The sequence below is a fragment of the Trachemys scripta genome, chromosome 19 (genome assembly GCF_013100865.1).
Source record: "Trachemys scripta elegans isolate TJP31775 chromosome 19, CAS_Tse_1.0, whole genome shotgun sequence".
Taxonomy (NCBI): domain Eukaryota; kingdom Metazoa; phylum Chordata; order Testudines; family Emydidae; genus Trachemys; species Trachemys scripta.
This window is the reverse complement of record NC_048316.1, coordinates 14,309,374-14,330,160: the sequence shown is the minus strand read 5'-3', so window position 1 is coordinate 14,330,160 and position 20,787 is coordinate 14,309,374. Positions and strand designations below refer to the sequence as shown.

Below are 20,787 nucleotides of genomic sequence, written 5' to 3'. Positions count from 1 at the left end.
GTTCTGGGCCAGGGTCTTTTCCCATTTCCACCTGCACAGGCCTCATTGTGAGGACACCCTTGGTGTCTTGGTGGGTGTGTCTAGGGGGCACCGTCTGGCTCAGTGGGGTGTCTGCACTGCAGATTCATGCCCTTGGTGAACATCTTTAATCAGATTAGTCTGCTGAGGTGTATTCTGCTACCTAAAGTCCTGGTGGGGCAAAGGGGAGAACTGGCCCTACTGACTCCCTCAGGGAATAAATAACAAGGGTGGCTGGTGTGTGATTGTGGTGGCTGCAGACCTGTCTGAGCTGGACTCTTCTAGGCTCTGTTCGAAAGCCCATTGCAAGTCTCCCTTTGACTTCAACGGGCTTTAGATCAGGCCCATGGCGATGTTCTGACACAAGGGTTCAAAGGAAAAACCTTCCCTGCAGCAGCTTTAGTCGTTCAGTACCTGAGCCAGGTCTTCATAATGCCACCCGACAGGGGAGAGAATACACTAGTGATTAATCATGGCCAAGTTCCGGGCATAGCCAGCTGGTGAAGACAGCAAATCGCTCAGCTAATATTTAAAAGGGAAGTGACTTTGAGCTTATTTTGATACCAGGAACATTTTGTGCTCAGAGATGGATCCTTCCCCCACTCCTGGCTGTTTGATCTATTCAGTGGTTTTTACTCCACATTGCATTTCTTTTTCTTTCCACCTCTCTGGTGGCTCTTAATGAAGTTAAAATGGGTTCTATTAATCCTTTGCCTGCGATCCCTTCTGGTTTTTAAGTAACTTTCAGCCCCCGCATGTTTTCACAATCCTAAACCTGTGGAGTTATTCTATTTCCATTAAAGGCAGAAATCAGTGTATCTGACGCAGAATTTGAGAGGCATATATACTCCTTGCAAGAGAGTGCTTTTTACAAAACACTACCTCTCTTCTCCCCCAGGGCAACTTTCAGAAGGTCCCAAGAGGGCTACATTTGAAAGAGCTTCTGTTTCTTTTTCATCACAAGTTTATTTGCTCAAAGCCAGGAACGGGCAGTGGAAGGTGCAAGTTGAGAAGACACAGAGCAGCTGCTATTGGCGCCTAAAGATGGTTTTGTAAATCCATTTCTGAAAGTTGGCTACTGCGGTGTAAACACCTGGGTACCTGGGACTAGCACAGCTGTTCCCCCAGGAGACAATCCCAAACACTCGGCCCTCACACACCAATGGCCCACCAGAGTCCCCCTAGAAAAGAAGCAGACACAATAAAGGTTATGGTTTTCTAAAATGGTTTGGGGGTGACCTTTCCATCATAGTAATAAACACCTTTCTTGTCTAGGAACAGGAGGACCAAGAACGCTCTGGGGCAGATTCTCCATAGCCCTGTACTATAGGTAGGCATTTCACCAGTGCAAAGTATGCACAAAATGCTACTGAGTCAGAATAGTGACAGCCTCTTTGCACTGGTGAAAGGTGCATGGTAATGAGGAATCAGGCTCCTAGATTACAGTCCATATATTTCTGTGCCTGAAGCCCAGAAGACTTAGGCAGCCTGGAGGGAAATCAGAGATGGATTCTCTGCTGGATTCTCTATGCCACTGACATCAGAGTTTTGCCTCTTTACACCAGCAAAGAATTTGGCCCCATGAATTTAACTTAACGCATTTCCCACCCAGTCCTGACAGTCCCGTTCAATGGAAATTGCACCTGACCTTTTCCCAGGGCAGCACCCTTGCCAACCGATGGAAGAGTTTTCTTACAGGACGCTAGAGAGACCCATCACAACTGGGACTGTCCTGCCCCCTCAGAGACAACGCTGGAATCCCAGAGAGATTTAGTCCAGCCCTTGGGGACAATCTGCACCATTGTGCCTTCCTAGGTGTGCTGCAGCAGCATCATGCAATGACCTGGCTCACAAGAACATGACATCACGCCGCATTGGCAACATGATGACTAGGTCCTGCCAGACACATTAAAACAGACAACAGCTGTAATGTATTTTGGAAGGGACGCCTTCGGCCCCATTGAACTTCCTTGCTATTGTCTTACCCAGGAAGAATTAAAAAAAAGCTAGCTCATTTCTAGCTTGCCATTTTGTTCTTCTTGCTATAAAAATAGATCCGCCTTCTCCACCCACCCTCTGTGCTTCAATTCCGAGCGTGAGTCATCTCCAGTTAGGAGCTGTGTGATCAAGGCTTTAACTCTATGGGAACTTGAGAACAAGGCAGCACGGAGGACAACTGACTGCTGTGTCTCTGTGCAAGCATTTTTCTCCAGATCCCCTCCCATGACGCTGTCCACTGGCCGCAGTAATGGTGGTCAAGATTTTCAAAAGGGACTGGTGGTTTTGGGTGCCCCACGTGGTCCCCTGAGAAGAGCCTGATTTTTCTCCCAGAACGTACATCCTCAGGAAACCAGGTTCTTTTAAAGGTGTACTGGGCACCCAACATTTGAGAGCCCCCAAACTCACTCGTCACTATTGGCTTGTGTCTTCCAAGTCTGTCTAGAAAAGTACTAGTTTCCTGTCAGATGTGGAGGAGGCAGGAGATGCTTTTTAACGGATGGACTCTTTTTTATGGGACCCAGCGGATCTAAAGACCCATCTGCCACCGAGTGCCTCGCCGTTCAGGATGGTTCTCGGCAGCTTGGGTATAGCTGGCGCGCTAGCGGGACACGTTCTCCCCAGAGGAGAGGTTTGAACTTGCAGCTTCTTCTGCAGAATTAAGGAGGGCGGCTGTACCTGGCAGGCATCTTTGCCCCCTGTGTTGAACCCGGCACAGATCATGTTCTTGGTGATGTATCCCGCATAGGAGGCTGTGCTGTTACACTTCCCAGAAGAGATGATAGGCAGGCGCACGCTGCGTAGGGTGTCCGAAGCCGTTCCACCCATGGGAGTGGTGTAACCCCAGCCAGAGACTTGGCAGAAGCGGCCTTCCCTCACCACCGCTCCTTGCTGGGGGAGTGGCACAATGGAAACAAAAGCGTTATGCACCAGCGGCCTGTTCAGCTGTTCGGAGACACCAAGGGGAGAGTCGTTACTGACTGTACCGAAACAGAGAGGCAGGAACAGGTGATCATGGGCGTAGGGCTGTGTGTACGGTGACAGGCGAACCTCACGCAACTCACAGCTTAGGTTCCACTCACGTTTGGAATGCTTCTCTGAACCAGCCAGACTGCGTCAGCTGCAAAATCCAATCCAGATCCAGGGTTTTGGTTTGGCCCATCGTGGAAACGGGACCTGGCTGCAAAACTTGGATCTGGATTCAGTTTCCAATCTTTTCCTTAAAGCCCTGGGGTGTTTGGATCCACTGTTTTGGTCTAAGAATTCACCCTTATGGAAAGTCCTATAGAATGTAAAAGACAATGAGAACTTTTCTATAAGATTCTTTGAATCCTCCTATAGAATCTAGAAGAGAATTATATCCTGGCTATAGAATTCTATAGGATGGGTCAAAATTCCTATAGAAAGGATCTCATTCTCTATTAAATTATCTTGGTCTTAGGACTAATTTCCATAGGAGCCTATTTATTATAATTCTACAGGACCCTCTTGGTTTCATCTCTAGTAAATTCTATAGGCTTCCCGTAAAGGTGCTGTGCACCTGTAAAAATGGTATCCTCCACTCCTCAACTTTAAGGGAGGATCTGTTGGCTTGTTCAGGCCCTTTCTGTTAGCAAAACAGAGCTGCACAGGGAAGAGTACTGAACTAAACATTTTCAAACCCTCAGAAAGGTTCGATTTGAGTTCTGGGTGAAGGTGGAGGTCATAGATTTATAGAGTTTAAGGCCACAAGGAACCATTAGAACATCTATTATGATCTCTTGTATATCACAGGCCATTCAGTTTCACCCAGTTACCCCTGTATTGAGCCCAATAACTTGTTTGGCTAAAGCATCTTCCAGAAAGGCAGCCAGTTGGGCTCTGAAGCCATCAAAAGATGGATGGAGAATCCATGACTTCTCTTGGCAGTTTGTTCCAAGGATTAATCCTCCCCAGTGTGAAGAATGTGGGCCTTAGTTCTAATTTGAGTTTGTCTGGATTCAGCTTCCGGCCATTGGTTCTTTTTATGCCTCTCTCTGCTGGATTAAAGATCATTTTAATACTGGTATTTTCTCCCCAGGAAGATACTTATATACTGTAATCAAGCCATCTCTCAAGTTCTGATACACGAAACAGACCGATCCCTTTAAGTCTCCCACTGGAAGGCATTTTTTCCCCCAGCCCTCAAATCATTATTGTGACTCTTTTACTCCACCCTCTCCAATTTTTCAACATCCTTTTTAAAAATATGGACACCAGACCTGGATGCTGTATTCCAGGATTGCTCTCACTAATGTCATGTACAAATGTCAATTCCCCTCCCTCCTCCTACTCAGTACTCCCGGGGTTATGCATCCGGGGATGGCATTGGCCGTTTTCGTCACGGCATCACACTGGGAGCTCATGTTGAGTTGCTTGTCCACTGTGACCCCTAAATCCTTTTCAGAGTCAATTCTTCAGGCTATATCAAGTCATCCACCCCTGTGCTGTCTGTTTGAGCACTATAGGAGCAGACTACAGTACCGTTTGCTATTGTATTGTGCTGACACTATAGTTTCTAGTGCTTTGAGTATGATTTACCAAGGTGTGTGTGTACGTGCACATGCACCGTCTGCAGCCGGGCCACGCGCCGAGAGCACAAGCGAAGGGCTCTGTTCATTTGCACACACTCCCCGTTGCTCACGGCAGGAGTCTGCAATCTAGGTTTTCAGTCTCTCTGAATGGTTCATACTGGGGCTTTGGAAATATTTAATTTTCGGGAAATAAGAGCCAGGCTACCAGGGGCCCTTAGGAGAGAACTGAACGGCATCACTACGTCCACAGCAGCCTCTCAACTGCTTCTGCTTCAATCAATAGAAGTCCCCTCCAGCTCTGCACTGTACGTTCCCTTGCGGGGAAGTCTAGCAGACGCGGTGCCTGGAGCCTTGGACTGCATCACTTTAATGATTATTTAAACTTGAGTCCATTCCTATTAATACACAGTGCACTTTGCAAACCTAGTTGAATGTATGAATGCCGTTTAAGTGAAAACGATATCGGCTTAGCCTGAAACGTTCATTCGTTAAAGGCAATCCTCCCTGGGAATTTCATTTAGCTCCTCGTTCGGTTTCCTCTCCTGGCTTGGACTTTTCACCGCTTCCTTTTGAAGCTGTTGGATTACTAAAGGGACAGGCAATCTTAATGAGTCCCTGTTCTGTCAGGTAATAGACTCCTTTGCCTTACAGAATATTTTGAACAGCAAATGCTCTTTCAGCAAGGGATTGCCGCCTGGGAAAAGGTCTCCAGAGAAACCATTCTGCAAGCACCTAGCGTTTGCCTAGAAGACTAGATCTAGTGAATTTGCAGCTTGTGCTCTGCATGGGGATTTGGTGGGATTTCTTTCAGTGGCTGGGCTTGGATTCCCTCACGTCTTTGAGCTCTTTTTTGCCCGTCGCCCTATGGACTGATTTACGTTCGTCAGCTCTTGGTTTTTGTAATACAACATCTGTCGCAGTGTATTCAGTCATTTTGTCCCTGCCTTTAAATGATTCATTAACGCCGCTCCAACTCCTTCTCCTGAGCAAACGCTGAACCTCATTGTCCCATGAATGCTTAGTGCGCTTACAAAGACCTGGTTCTAAAACCAAAACGCAAGTGAAAAGCTCGCCCAGGATGTGTATATGCAATAGTGACGCGTGCCCATTCACCCACTCACATGAATGCTTCTGCACAGGCAGCCATGGTGTAGGTGTACAGAACTAGAAGTGGGCATGATTATATTCCGCTCCAATGGCTAAAATGTGTTTGCATTAACGTGCATCACCGTTTAAACCTGAGGCACAAGCAGGAAGACTTTGGGGCTAAAGTAGCATGAGGCTACTCCGCAGAATCCTTTTAGATTGTTTTTTGCAGGGATGGGAGGGCAGGTTGGCCCTGATTCTGTGCATAAGCCACTCCATATCCTTTTGGGATGCTTTTCCACTTAGTCTGCTCGATCCCTTACCAAGGAGTGGTAGGGAATTGACAATGACACACTTCCTGAGTTCCAGTCTCTCTATCTCCAGCCTAGGTACTAATCAGTGCCTAGACACCACAGAGGTTAGTACTCTTCACTAAGGTAAAGAGACCCTGTGAGATCTGAAATGTACAATGATCAGTAACTAATAATAATACCTAGCACTTATATAGGAGGTAAGTATCACTTTACAGATGGGGAAACTGAGGCACAGAGCAGGGAAGTGACTTGCCCAAGGGCATACAGCAGAGCCAGGAACAGAACCCAGTTCTCCTGAGTCCCAGTCCTGTGCACTCTCCCCTAGGGCATATTGACTTCCGGGGTAGAAAAGCATCAGAAAGCAACAATCGCAGGGAAGAATGCACACCGCTCCTGCGACAAAATGTCCCCTCGCCAGCTGGTTTGCAGGTAGATGCTGCTAAAGCCCCACTGTTGGGGGAGTTGGGAAGAGCAGGCACGTGTGTCCTGATTACTAGTTACTAGCCTCGTTAATCACACATTGCATTTCTTTCAGAACTCCGGGCCCACCTCCCTCACTGGGAGTAGTAGCCCTAGTTGTGTCAAGGAGGAGTAAGGCAATATTCCTGGGGAGTAGGGGCAGTGCCGTCTAGGCCTCTGGGATCTCTACACTGGAGCAGGACAGGGTCTGCAGTAGCAATGGAATAGGTAGGGCTGAGAAGGCCATTCCACTCCAATCTCCTATTTCCAATTGCTAGTAACGTTGTCAACAATGTTCTTTTTGGGGAGGACACTTGGCAGGGATTGGTTAGTTTGTTTGATTTCTTTCCAGGTGTGAGAGAAGGGAGATGAAGGTGCTCTGCACCTCCCATGATCAGACCCTATGTTTATATCAGAAGCCGTGCGGATGCGGCAACGGGACTTGTACCCCAATTTGGGTTCTCTTCCTGGCTCTGCCGCTGGCCTGCTGAGTGACCTTGAATGAGTCACATCGCTCTGTGCCTCAGTTTCCCCATCTGTAAAAAGGGGGTGATGATTCCTCTCTCCTTGTGTAAAGTGCTTTGAGATCTACAGGTACAGGATGCATATAAGAGCTAGGTATTTGTTGTTATTAGGGGTCATTTGTGGTTTGTTCCTCTTCACCTTGACCTCCTGCACATTGTTCCAGCCCTGCCTTTATTTTCCCTACCAAATGCTTCGTGTGTGCTCAGCAACATGTACTCTGTTGTGAACAACCAAAACAATCTGTAGTGCCCTCCTCCCTCTCCAATAGCCGTCCTCCCTTTCATGGCCTGGCAAAAGCTGGTTACCTTAATCAGCATGATGTCTGCATTTTTGGAAGCGGAGCTGTAGTCCGGATGAACCACCATCCGAGAGGGCCGGAAGATCTGCTCTGTGCCTTCAAAAGTGGAGAGAGAATATTCCCCAGCGACAATCATCATCTGGTTAATTCTGTTGGGAGACAGCAGAGGGCCTGGTCACCGGTGCATCACTGCTGGGGAAAAATGTCTCTGCCCAGGTCTGACTTCAAATGCAGTCACTCAAAGGACTCAAAACATTTCACAAGGCTTGCAGCACTCCCAGCACTTCCCATGTGAGATCTTGTGCACCGGCGTTTGAATTCACGTGGAGTCATCACTGAAGTGATGGAGGGACGTGTGCGTGTTTGCCTAGTGCGTAGATCTGGACGTACGACTGCTTGGAGGTACACGTGACTGTGGGGGCGGGCGGCACTGTGGGGAGGCGGGTAAGAAATAGCAGCATTTCCATTTTGCAGATGAGTAAACCAAGCAACGAAGTGAGAGACGTAATGACAGTGATTCAGTGGGAGAGCCGGGAATCCAGGCCTTTGCTCAGATCACTAGAGAATCCTCCTTCCCAACCTCTGTGTTAGAATTCCACTGTCCAATGTTTCTCCAGAGAGAGGATAATGAGCTTCTCCAAAGCATCAATATTACGAAATGTCATTGACTAGGAACGGGCAAACTGGTTGGGCTAAAAGAAAAACTGACCGAAATTGTGCCCCAAAATTTGGCTGCACCAGCAATGAGATGGGAAAAATTCTGGTGAGCTGCCTTTTGCTGCTGCTCTTGTGATGACCCCCCCAGGAAGAAATGCCAAGGGCCCCCCTCCGCCCCCCAACAAGGCTGTTCTTTCTGACCTTACATCTTAAACACAACCAGGAAATCCTGGCAATTCTAGGGCCCCAATTCAGCTATTCAGCAAAGCCCATGCTTAACTTTAAGCATGCGTTTAAGATTTAATGGGGCCCCGAGACCCAAGATAGATTGGCACTGGCTCAAGATCACATGGGCAGTCTGGAGATAAGCTGGGAATTGACCTTAATAGAGCTTAAGCACGTGTCAAAACACCTTGCTGAATTGGGGCCCTAGTGAGACAGCCTGGAAAAGTTTCTGGCCCTTGTTGGTCAGACCCAAAAGGCTCGGATAGTTAAGAGAAGAAGCCAGACTGTTGGGTCCTTATATAAACCAAACCTTCCTGCCTTTGAAAAGTCATCCCCCATTACAGCTCACTAGTCTGTGGGTGTAGGAGCTCTAGGCATGTGAGCCGGTGGGGCCTGTGCGTAGATACGTCCCAGATCAAGGCCCAAGCTTTCAACCTGAACACTTAAACTTAGGCACGGAAATCCCTATATAGACACCGAAATGGGAACGTAGACGCCCAAGTTTGAAAACTGAGCTGGGAGCGTGTGTGTAACTATGTACAGGACTCCATGGAGCTGTGATGTTTGATGTGTGTGTAACTATGTACAGGACTCCAGTACTCTATGCTCTAGCAAACCTCTATACTCTGCTGTGAGGGGAGGCTGGTCTCTAGTCTGATTCCCAGATGTCTGAAGCCCCCTGAGTCCCCTGGCATTCCTTACTCAGTTTTGCAGTGAGCAGCCGTCAGGACCCAGCTTCGGCTGACCAGCGACCCGCCACAGAAATGGAAGCCCGTCTTCCTCTTCAGGGACACCAGGTACTTGGAGGAATGTGGCGCCACTATGTAACCCCCGATGATGCGCTGGAGGCTGTTCTGGCCATCTGCAGAGCAAAGGCAGAGCTGTCAGGAGGAGACAACTGGCAAACCCAGCCGCTGTGTCATGCATGAACTGTGGCTCTCTCTCACCCCAAAGACACTGGGGCACTCTGCATCTGCACAGATCCCAGTATCACTGCATGCAGCTGGACAGACCCAAGTGTCATTCGATGTAAGCTGCTGGCCAGGCCTTATATTGAGGAAATAGGAGCTCTGAAACCAAATAACCTTCCAGGACCTTTGAATGTTAATCATGACACCATGAGTTGCTGTGACAGTTAGGGCTTTGCAGGGGGAGATAAATGGGACTACAGAAGACTCTACACACCAAAGAGGCACTTTAAATCACAGACAAGGTGCCAACTCCCTCCCTATAGGCTCATGTAGCTGCCATTAGCATCAGTAGGAGTTCGACATCAGTGCCAAGGGGATGGATAAATCCCTCGGGAGGGATTCTAATTGATCTACCACTCTATTATCGTCCTCTCGCTGCCATTAGCAAGACGAGAGTCCATCTATTATTCACGCAGCTACAGGCCTTGATTTCTCCAGAGGCGACAGAGCGATGATAAATATACCACCTAGTTGGTTTTTAATTGGAATTTTACTCAATCGGAATCCAGTTTAACGCTCACCAGAGTGAGGGGCTAATTGTACTAGCCGCGTGTATCCCACCTGGCACCCCAGCTCTGATCTGACTCGTTATCCCAGTCTCCAGCACAGCTCTACTAATGCACATCCATTAGGCCCTGGGCCTACCCTTGCTCTTCCAGTCCTGGGCCTCGCTCTCAGCCAGGGGCCGTTAACTGGTTGTGTCATGTGAGCAACCGGGCTCTGGGATAAGTCTGTCAAACTCAGGTCTGATCTCGAGCAAACAAATGGACTGGTGCCAAAAGGAGAATGCCAGAGCTCTGATCTAGTCCCCTCCAAGCTAGATGGTTCATTTGCATCTTGTTAGATGCTGAGTTTCATGGCACAGAGCAAGGTTTCTTGTGACACGTCTGCTCCATTCCTCTAATTAGCAGCCGATACGCTGTTTTCTTTTAAGAACGGTGTAAGGGCTTTGACCTGCTGTGTATGCAGAGCACCTGTAAACTATTGAAATGGATCTTTAATGGCCCACAGCTGGGCAGATTGTTACCAGTACTAGTGAAAATTCAGGAACAGTATGGTTAATGCACCATCATTTATTTGAGAAAGAATCACACAAGCAGTAAAGGTTATGTAATACACATCTTCCTAACAAGCTTCAATTCCCCAAGTATAAACCCTCAGTAACTATGTTGGCCTTACGTAGTATCCCGATTGGCAAACAAAGCAGGTATAACTACCGGTCCTAGATGGAGACTTCTTTTCTTCTCCCCTCTCAGGTACTTGGTCTGTCAACTGTCCCTCAAAGCAGGGTCTTGGTTACCCCAAGGCCTTCTGTCTTACAGCGTCACGGACCTCTTCAGATGTTAATTGGGGAAAAAACTAACTAATTTACTTTGCTTAACATTTATACCTTTTGTTCTCAAAGGAGTCACATGTCCCAAAAATATGCCCTGTGGGTGTTTTATTACTGGTTTTCTCTAATTAATATTTTAGAAGGGGGCTACAAAACAGGCAAAGACCAAAGCTCAATCAACGTTTACCCCCCTCATCAATCACTCACTTGAGCTCCTGGTGTGGTGTCCTCCAAAAGGGATTATTTTCACCTGGGTCAACCTGTACCAAGCTCACCGATGGCATGTTTTTGCGTTTTCTTTACTTTGTGAGCTGGTCAATCAGCTGACATGTTTCAAAGTTTGTTTACACTACCGCGGTAAGTCGACCTACGCTACACAACTCCAGCTATGTGAATAACATAGTTGGAGTTGACGTACCTTAGGTCAAGTTACCGCGGGGTCTACACCGCGGGGGGTTGACAGGAGAAAATCTCCCATTGACTTACCTTACTCTTCTCGTTCGGGGGAGAGAACAGGGATCGACTGAAGAGAGATCTGCAGTCGATTTGGCAGGTCTTTACTAGAACCGCTAAATCGACTGCCGGTGGATCGATCTCAGAGCGTCGATCCCTGCCATAGAGTAGACTTGCCCAAAGTCTCATGTTGAGACACATGCACAGATGGAGTCTCAATTAGCCATTCAAGTGCAATTTCAGCCCTCTCAGTAAATTTCCATACCAACTGTCTGATGCTAAGAGAATCCTGCTCCCAGAATCCTCTAGCCAATTCAGACATCTCAAGCCATACCAACTTCATGCTTACCACAGTCATTCCTATCAATCACAACAATTCATAATAATTTGGCACCATCCCAACATCAACTGTACTGGCTTTTTACATCACTAAACAGGGTGCTGTGTTGTCAGAGTTATTGGCACATTAGCCTCACTGGGTTAGCGATTGTCCAGTCGCCATCATGCTCTGCTAGAGCATCGGTGACGTACAGATGAATCTAAGTGATGGAAACACTGCCAAGGCCAGGAGGCTCGGTTGCATCACTACAGTTGTGACTTTTTTGAACAGGTTGGACAATAACGAGCAATGACAATAGAGATCTCTGTCAAGGCAATGGTACCAACACAGACTGGATGCTAAAAGGTGACCCCATCAAAGCCAATGTGATCTGGTAAGTCAGAGTAGCGCCTGCCACATGGAAGTGATGGAGGAACAAATCACGGTGCTTGGTCCGCTCAGTGCAGTGTCTATCAGAGCGACGTACTGAGAAATGACTGCCCACCAAAGAAGCCGGTACACTTTGTTGGGCAAGTGTAGACTCTGGGCCCTGGTGGCTGGGGCACAGGCTGAAGAAGCTCTGATCTAACCTGGGACACCAGGAAGCACTGGCCCAGAAGGTGGTGTGAAGAATCTGCTGTTTAATGACTAATTTACCTAACCTTTCCAAAGAGGTAACAGCGTCCTGGTAACTCACTTTTACTTGGCCCTTTGTCAAAGAACACCGGCACTTAGCTACATAACAATAATAGAATAATTACTTGAAGCCTCCTTTGATTTAGGCTGCGAGTTGGTCACCTGTGTAAGAAAGCAGTTAGGGAGCTGCGAGAAGAACCCTTTATTTTGGGTGCTCTGGAGCAAGATTCTGAGGTCTGTATTTGGTTTACACTCAGGGCTCCTTACTGCAAAGCACCAAGTGCTTCTGGGAAGTGCCAAGTGCCCACAACTCCCAGTGAAGTCAATGGGAGCTGAAGGCTCTCAGAAGCCATCAGCTCATGCCGAGATCAGGTTCTTATTCCTTACTCTGGAAACTTCCTTCTGAAGTCCATAAGAGTTTGTCCTGGGTAAGGACTCAGGAAAAGCTTCAGGTTTGGGCCCTTTCCTAACATCCCCAAATTCCTCCCAAGAGTCCCCTGAGCTGAGGCATTGCCCTGTGTTTCTTCCGGTGGTGCAGTCCGTTTCAGGGCATCTGATAGGAATGTATGTGCTTTTGAGGCGTTATTTTCAGAGAATGTTGAAGTGTGTTTGATTTGTGTGAAGACTCTTCCTGTCGAATTACACCGTTCTTCCAAAAGGTCTCCCTGTCGGTGGCCTCTTTGTCTAGAACAATTTTGCTCAGTTGTGGTATAATTTAGGAAGCAAACTTTCCTTGCTAATAGTTTTACTAAACAGATACTGAATGATGAACATTTTGGGCACGTTTCCTCCTTTTTACTTTGTACAGCTCCTTTCAGAGAATCTCCAACCATGTTATGATAATCAATTACGCCTCATAATGCCCTTAAAAATATTATCCCTCTTTTACAGAGGGTTAGGCTGAGAGGTTGAGTGACCTGTGTGAGGACAAATGGTATTTCTATGGCAGAGCTAGGAATATAACCTAGGAGTCCTGACATCCAGTCCACTGCTCTGACTACTAGACCTCATTCTCCTCTCAATATCTGCAAATGGTCCAGGCTGGAATCTCACAGTCCAATGCCTTGTTTCTCTGGAGACTTAATGAACTTGCCATGATGCAAATATTACTGAATGTTGACAGTGGGCCAGTTTCACCTGAAATGTTGGTCCACTGAAGATACCCTGGATCTAATTGACCCTTGGTGTATCTATATAGATAGACAGAAGATAACACACACAAGTAAATGTCCAGGTTTTCTATCAATCTGATGATTTAAACAAATAACGTTATTAGTTCTGTAAAAAACAAACAAACAAACAACCTATGAAGAATGTTGAATGTGAATCAGATACAAATAAACCTGGGAACAAAATATCGGACTTAGAGAGGGGGGAAAAAACCATGGTGCATTTCTGGATATGAAGAGCTATAAACTGTGAGAGGGACTCAGGGCGGTGTAATTTGACAGGAAGTGTATTTACATGAATCACACACGCTTCAACATTCTCTCTGTTACAGATGCACATTCAGCAATCTAAAGACTTAGTAGGATTTCTAGACATGAAAGGCCATCTGAAGCTAGATATGCATATGAAATACTCACCGATCAAAGAAAAGAACTGCAGGGACAGCAGAAGACCCAGTGCCAGATAATTCATCTCAGAGTCAATGTAAGATCTTATAAGCACCTGCCAAAGGTAGCTCCAGCTCTTAGCTGCTGAAGGGAGAGAGAGACCCAAAGAAACTTCACTTCATACCTAGATAGCCTGGTTCCTCTTTCAGTTTCCATGACAACGTGAATCCCAAAGAGAACAATCAATTATTCATGGAGGCACTTCAGGACACTGGTGTCTGATTGACTAGAGTTAACCTTGTGTTCTCATCTTCCTCCCCTCAGCATCCAGCTGAAAGGGCCATAGCCTTTACCGCTCACAAATGCTGAATGGAGCTTCTTGGGTTTCCTGGCAGTGAAGTGACACTGATTTCAACAAACCATCCCTTGGCAGACAGGGGAAGGCATTTCTTGAAGGGTCTCCATCTCCGGCTTCCCTTCACGTGGCACTGCAAATTAAAGCAGAGATCCACTCACCTGAGCTGTCGGAGCTGGAGCGGTAGCAGCCCAGAAGCAATGCGGACAAGCTGCTCATCAGTGCTGGGCAAAAAGCCTGAAACAGGGTCAAACGGGCCTCATTGGGGAAATTGGTGGCAAACTCAGGCCTGGATTCACCATTGCCCTGCAGCTTGTGGTGTCGTCATTTACACCAGTGAAAGAGAGTGCACACCTGATGATGTTTGACCCCCACAATGACTGCATATGGTGTAGGCTATGGGGAATCAGGCCACCAGAGGTGCAAGGGGCTTGCTGGGGACAATGAAACTTTCAGGTGGATCATGGGCCCAGTATGGTGCAACCTGTTCCCCTGGTTTTGCCAGATGTAATGTGGGGGGCTCACTATGAATTTTGGGGTCCTGTTAGTTCCTCCATGTTGGTGTGGATTTACCTCCACAGGCAAGAGCATTATTCCAGCTGCTAAGCGTTATGTGAAGCATAGGCCTGTGACCCTCAGTTTAGATAAAATAGCCCCGAAGTTACCCTAGATTTGGGGAACAGGGAATCGCTTGCTTAAGACGGGAGTTGGTACATAACAAGACTAGGCAACCGCAGGACTTTTGAACTGATGCTAGGCTTGGATATTTTTGGATAAAATTGTTGGCAGATGTTTAACCACCAACTTGCTTTAGCAACAGTTGACGTGTATGGTAATGAGCTAAAAGCCATTAATACGTTAACTTGTAGGATAAAGGCATCCCAATATTATGAGGGTTAGGAAGTTAGATATGGACATGGGAGGCTGGGCATCTGAATGAGTATTCATAATAGTCCTCAGGCTCTGTAATAGGCCAGGCCACCATGTAAGCGGGTGGTGAGCTATCCTCATTGACTCTTCAGCTCTTCATTGTCATCATCTACCACTGACCTTCGGGCATTTGGGTCTGGACCATTGGACTCATTTGGCATGCCAGGGATGAGGCTGGTCCTTTGTCTCTTACCACGAGATCCCCAAGAAAGGGTGTGAGTATATGAGCACATGTAAGGATTGATACCAAAGATATTGCTGCTATTTGTGTATGTGGTTTGGAGCTTTCTTGTCTTTACTTGTTGTGTTACTAAAAGTGACTAAGGCTTTGCTTAGCCCTCAGTGTGACACACTTTGCCATGCACCCTGGGTTCCGACAAGATATTGATCTTGTTAGTTTTAATTCTGTTGTATCTGATTCTGGTTCTAGAACCCTATTAAATTACTATTCATTGGCAACCAATACAATTATCGAATCAGTCTACATAACACCCAAAAGGACAACCATCTGTTTCCACTGGCACTCACCAGGGACTTCCAGAAACTAACACCTGTCTTCTCCCATCTCAGCGCATCTCCACTTCTACAATCACCTACAGGTCTTTTATAGCCCCTCCCCCATCAGTAGCAGGTTCTGTACCTCCCACAGGGCCACCCTTCCCTCTGGCCCATGTATTATCCTACATGATGGCTGTGAGTCAGTCACTTCCCCCTTAAGCAAATTTGTGCTCTGGAAGGCATGGGGCGGAGCTGTCTGTATTTAGGTCAGCCAGAGAGACTCCTTGGGGGCCTTCCTTTGAGCTGAGGAAATGTCTGCAAAGTTGCTCCAATTTTGCACTGTATGAAAGTGGTCTGATGAAATTTTGAGTAGTCAGTTTCTCTTTTTCCACTATGTGAATGTTAGAAATCATTAGACAGACTGAATCCATGCACACACATGTGCAACTACATAAGTGCTGGATCCTGGAGCATGGCCCAATGCAAAGAGCACAAGTCATGGGGTGAGTGAGTGAAGGTGTCTTATTGCACTCTTTTGGTCTCTGTGACGCTCTGTGCAGGGCTGGTCTCTCAGTACCGTGTCAGGGCAGCCTGAGGGTTGCTCTAATTTATGTCAGCTGCAGTGTGTGGCTGTGGATTATAGATCGGTATCGGAGGATACTTATTGCCAGAGTCAGGCTGCTGGATTTAGGGGAGGGCGTAGGATTCTAGTCTTTGGTTGAGCTCCATCAGAGGATTCTTCCTTTAAGTTGGAGCTAAGGGGGTGACTTGCTGAACTCAGGCTATCCCATGCCCCTTAAGAATCAGAATCATAAAAATATAGGGCTGGAAGGGACCTCAAGAAGTCATCAAGTCCTGCCCCCTGCATTGAGGCAAGACCAAGTAAACCTAGACCATCCCTGACCGCTGTTTGTCCAACCTGTTCTTAACCTCCAGTGATGGGGATCCCACAACTTCCGTTGGAAGCTTATTCCACAGCTTAATTATCCTTAGAGTTAGAAAGATTTTTCTTAATATCTAACCTATATCTCCCTTGCTGCAAACGAAGCCCATTACTTCTTGTCCTACCTTCAGTGGACATGGAGAACAATTGATCATTGTCCTCTTTGTAACAGCCCTTCATGTACTTGAAGAGTGTTAGCAGGTCTCCACCTCAATCTTCTTTTCTCAAGACTAAACATGCCCAGTTTTTAACCTTTCCTCAGCAGTCAGGTTTTCTAGGCCTTTATTGCTCCTCTTTGGACTCTCTCTAGCTCAGGCCTCACCAGTGCCGAGTATAGCAGGGCCGCCCAGAGGATTCAGGGGACCTGGGGTCTTCGGCGGCGGAGGTCCTTTTGCTCCGGGTCTTCGGGGCACTTCGGCGGCGGGTCCCGGAGAGAGTGAAGGACCCACCACCGAAGACCCGGAGCAGAAGGAGCTCTCGCCGCCGAACTGCTGCCAAAGACCCGGAGCGGAAGAAGCTCCGGGTCTTCGGCAGCAGGTCCTTAACTCGCTCCGGGTGTGTTCAGTGGCACTGAAGGACCCACCGAAAACTCTTGTGGAGGCCCCTGAAAACTCTCATGGGGGCCCCTGCAGGACCCGGGACCTGGGGCAAATTGCCCCACTTACCCACCCCCCTCCGGGCGGCCCTGGAGTATAGTGGGACAATTGCCTCCGGTGTCTTTCATATGACACTCCTGTGAATACACCCCACAATGGTATTAGCTTTTTTCTCAACTGCATCACATTGTTGACTCTCATTCAGTTTTTGATCCACTGTAACCCCAGATCCTTTGCAGCAGTACCGTCACTTAACCAGTTCTTCCCTGTTTTGTAGTTGTGCGTTTGATTTTTCCTTCCTAAGTGAAGTACTTTGTTACTTATCTTCATTTAATTTCATATTGTTGATTTCAGACCAATTCTCCGATTTTTTTCAAGGTCATTTTGAATTCTAACCCTGTCCTCCAAAGGGATTACAAACCCCTCCCAGCTTGTGTCATCTGCAATTATCCACTCCATTATCCAAACCATTAATGAAAAGATGGAATAAGAGACTCAGCCTTTTCAACAGCAGCCCCTCAACTTGAAAAAGGGGAGGGGGACAGAGGTACCTAGGATAAAATGGAAGGCGAAAACCCACACGCCTTCCCAAGACAGCTGAGCCCCTTTCAGGGGGGTTTGTTATCCCTTCAAAAAAGGGAAGGGGACTAGGAGGCAAGCCTGTGAGAAAACATCAGCTTTCTATCTTAGTGACTCCAAGGCAACAGACATGAAACCAAGAAGCAAAATGATCAGATTCAACCTTGAGAGCGCCAATGCTTTAACATTCCCCTCACTGCAAGCTGGACTGGACTGCTAAAAAGTCCTGACCAGCAGCCCCCCAGCCCCTCCCTGCTCTGTGTGTCTCTGGCTCCAGTTTAATGTAGAAAAAGCTTTTTTATGGCTCTGCGTTTTAAAAAAATCTCGAAGTCACTCGATCGATAAATCCTCTCCTTGGCTAAATAAACTTGGGGATATCAGTTAGCAGGAAAACTCTGGGTTATTCAGAGGCCCCTCGTTACAGCAGGGGCGATCGATACAAGAGGCACGTAAGTAGTCGCTCCTTTGTATTATTCATACCGGCATTGATTGGCTGGGAGAAAGATGGAATAATTCCCTGGGCAGCGTCGCCCCTCTCACAGGCTGTGCCCGTGATGCACTGCTGAACGTGAGTTACAGGTCCCCTCTCTGTGCCCGATCCATAGAGGATGAGTCCACGACAGCCCAGCTAGGGAACCTGAGATTTTTCAGCTCAAGCTGTAGCAGTTTATGGCTTTTAGATCTGGAGGTCCCCAATTCAATTTCTGGTGCGTCGGCCAAGATAGCAGTGGTTACATACCCTTGCCAAATATTTCATATTCCTACTAGGGATGGAGGAAGCCGTTCAAATCAACTAAGAATCCACCCAAGACTTGGACCACAGCAGCTGATATCTGGCAATGTCGGGAATCTCACAAAAGAGAGACTGTTCCCAGGAGTTGACCAGCCCAGGCTGTTAGCCAGAGGGATTAAGACAGTGGTTCTCAAACTTGGGCTGCCGCTTGTTCAGGGAAAGCCCCTGGCGGGCTGGGCCGATTTGTGTACCTGCCGCGTCCGCAGGTTTGGCCGATCACGGCTCCCAGTGGCCGCAGTTCGCTGCTCCAGGCCAATGGGGGCTGCAGGAAGGGTGGTGGAGCAGGGCACTTCTAGGGAATGCGGGCACAGCTGCAGAAGAAAGGCATCGGATAGGAATGCACCAGTTTTGCTTGGTGGCTACAAAGCGTGAAGTCTGCATTGCAGCCCCCCCTCCCCACCCCCCACCCCTGTCCAGGGTTCAGAACGGAAGAGAAGAAAGGTGTGGAGAGGTACAGTCATGAAAATGTTAGGGGAGAAGACATGGAAGCCCAGGGAGGAGTGTGAGGATGAGTCTTGGGGTCCTCAGGGAGAAGAGAACCACCCTCTGAAGACAGGCACTTCTAAGCGGTGTCTAAAATAGATCATGCCGTTGAAACACAAAGCAGCCTCCCAGTGGTGTAGTAACAGCTTCCTCCGGTGCAGCGACACAGGCTGCTCAGAGACAACAGGGTGTCCCTAGGATTCACAACAGGCCTCCTCCCTCAGCCACACAGGCACACCTGGGCTGTCTCACCTTTCAAGGTCTGTGACAGTGAGGGCGGTAACCGGTATCTTGTATGCTCTCATCAGCCACTCACCTGTACACAGGGCCTGTACTGTGTCCAGGTATCCCTCAGCAGGGCAATGAACCCCTGAGGACTGTTTGCTGAGTCACCTGGTGTCATGGAGTTGAGTCTCTCTGGCTGGGGGGACAGAACAATGCTTTGTTAACTGCCTCCCGGGCTGGGAGCCACAGTCCTGGATCCAAAAAGGCAGCATCCCCGCGCCTCGCCCCGTGTCTTTACTGGGGGTTCTGTTCAGCCGCCTTGTGCACTCAGGCACTTAAGGAAACCAGGGAGGTCCCATCTGCGAGAGGAGGGGTCTTAGAGAGACCAGGTGGGGAGGCCAGAGGTTTTATTGGACCCACGTCTGTTGGTGATAGAGACCAGCTTGATCCAATAAAAGATAAGACCTCACCCACCTGCTCTCTCTACTATCCTGGGACCAGCCGGGCTACAACAACGCTGCACATGGGAAACTAAGGCAGTTATGGATCCTATACCACTTGGACCCTGATTCGTAGCTTGCCTCTGTCAATCGTGGCTGACAGTCCTCCTCTGACAGCCGTTTATGAAACGCGTTTGGCCTCGCCGCCTAGTCCCGACCTGACAAGTATCCACACGGTCGTGGCCCCTTGTTGGCAGCACAGCAGAGAAACCCGCGGCTGAATGCACCATGCTGAGGACTGGCCTACTCTCCCGTGCGGCAGGTGCTGGATTCATCAATCCCCTGCATCACAGGCTCCCAGCCTTCCATTGCCTGCATTCCTTCAACCTTTCTGTATTAAAATGAAAAGCTGACTTTAATGCCACCGGTCCCGGCCCAAAGGCATCAGATACCAAAAGGGACCCATGAGCGGCACACGGGAACCACGTACAACCGCGCTATTGGCAGATTCCCTAGGATCGACTTTACTTCCCTCTCGTGCCTCGAGGGCGACTCCTCCATGGCAGGGTACATAAGTGGGGCATTGTGGGAGGAGCTGGTACTGCCACTGGGCATGCCAATAATTGTTCCGTGGAGAACGGGTTTCAGACTCCAGGGCTGTCAAGCCAACCTTTCCTGAGTGTTTAAAAAAAGGGAGGGTCAAGAAGCAATGATCTGCATCTCTTCTTGGTGTTTTCATTGAATGCTCTTTTTACCATCTTCTTTCCAAAGAGTTTATAAAACAACTGTTACTGGACACAGCTGTCAGTGCTGACAGTTACACCCTGCAAATGAAGATGGGCCCGTGAGTCTCATTTGGATCCAGAGATGGGTGTCTAGTGCCCCCAAAATCTGGGAATGTTCCGCTTCGACCCGAGGTTTTCATTCAGCCCATTATGACAACTCAGGCGCCATTTGCAAATTCTGATTGGACCGGGAAGCAAAGTTTGAGGGTGTTAAAATCTCGGGGTTTGGGCCAGGCCCAGATAGGGTGACCAGATAGCAAGGGTGAAAAATTGGGACAGAGGTGGGGGGGTAATAGGTGCCTATATAAGAAAAAGCCCCGAATATCGAGACTGTCCCTATAAAATCGGGACCTCTGGTCACACTAGGCCCAGGTCAGCCTGGAAGGCTAGTGAGCTTCTCCCAGGCAATTCAGCAATTCCCCCCAAGGAAGAAAGCAAAAATACAGAAGGAAAGCAAGCTGGACTCAACTATCAAATATACCAAGGAAGTGGGACAGTCTCCAACAGCTGGAAAACAGTCTCTTAATTAACAGTGAATTAGGCTCCTGCAGTAAGATAAATGGAAGACAATGTGACATAATTAAAGAACAACGAGAGCAAATTGCTTCGCATGCCCCTGTGCACCCCTCCCCAGCAGGGTCTTGCTGCAAATCAGAATCGTTTGCTCCCACTGTCGCTTCCATTTGATCCTGGATGTTCTCATTTATCCTGGTCTGCCCATCACTCACAGGGGCTCTCTGATGCCTGCCCCACCGTCCTG

At 48.1% G+C, this 20,787-nt stretch overlaps 1 protein-coding gene across 3 annotated transcripts in view; it reads right to left on the bottom strand.

Moving 5' to 3' along the window:
* Positions 1-956: 956 nt before the first annotated feature.
* Positions 957-20,787, bottom strand: part of LOC117867819 (trypsin-3-like) — a 27,480-nt gene continuing 7,649 nt past the window's right edge. The window contains exons 2-6 of one of the 3 annotated variants that reach the window (XM_034753140.1): positions 13,431-13,888; positions 8,835-8,994; positions 7,258-7,399; positions 2,695-2,961; positions 957-1,199 (exon numbers count right to left, since the gene is read on the bottom strand). In XM_034753140.1, coding sequence (XP_034609031.1) covers positions 1,047-1,199; positions 2,695-2,961; positions 7,258-7,399; positions 8,835-8,994; positions 13,431-13,485 — 777 coding nt within the window. In that variant the 5' untranslated portion in view covers positions 13,486-13,888 and the 3' untranslated portion in view covers positions 957-1,046. Of the gene's footprint in view, positions 1,200-2,035; positions 2,962-7,257; positions 7,400-8,834; positions 8,995-13,430; positions 13,889-20,787 lie in introns of those variants that run through there. The other 2 variants (XM_034753141.1, XM_034753139.1) reach the window with 2 other exon arrangements.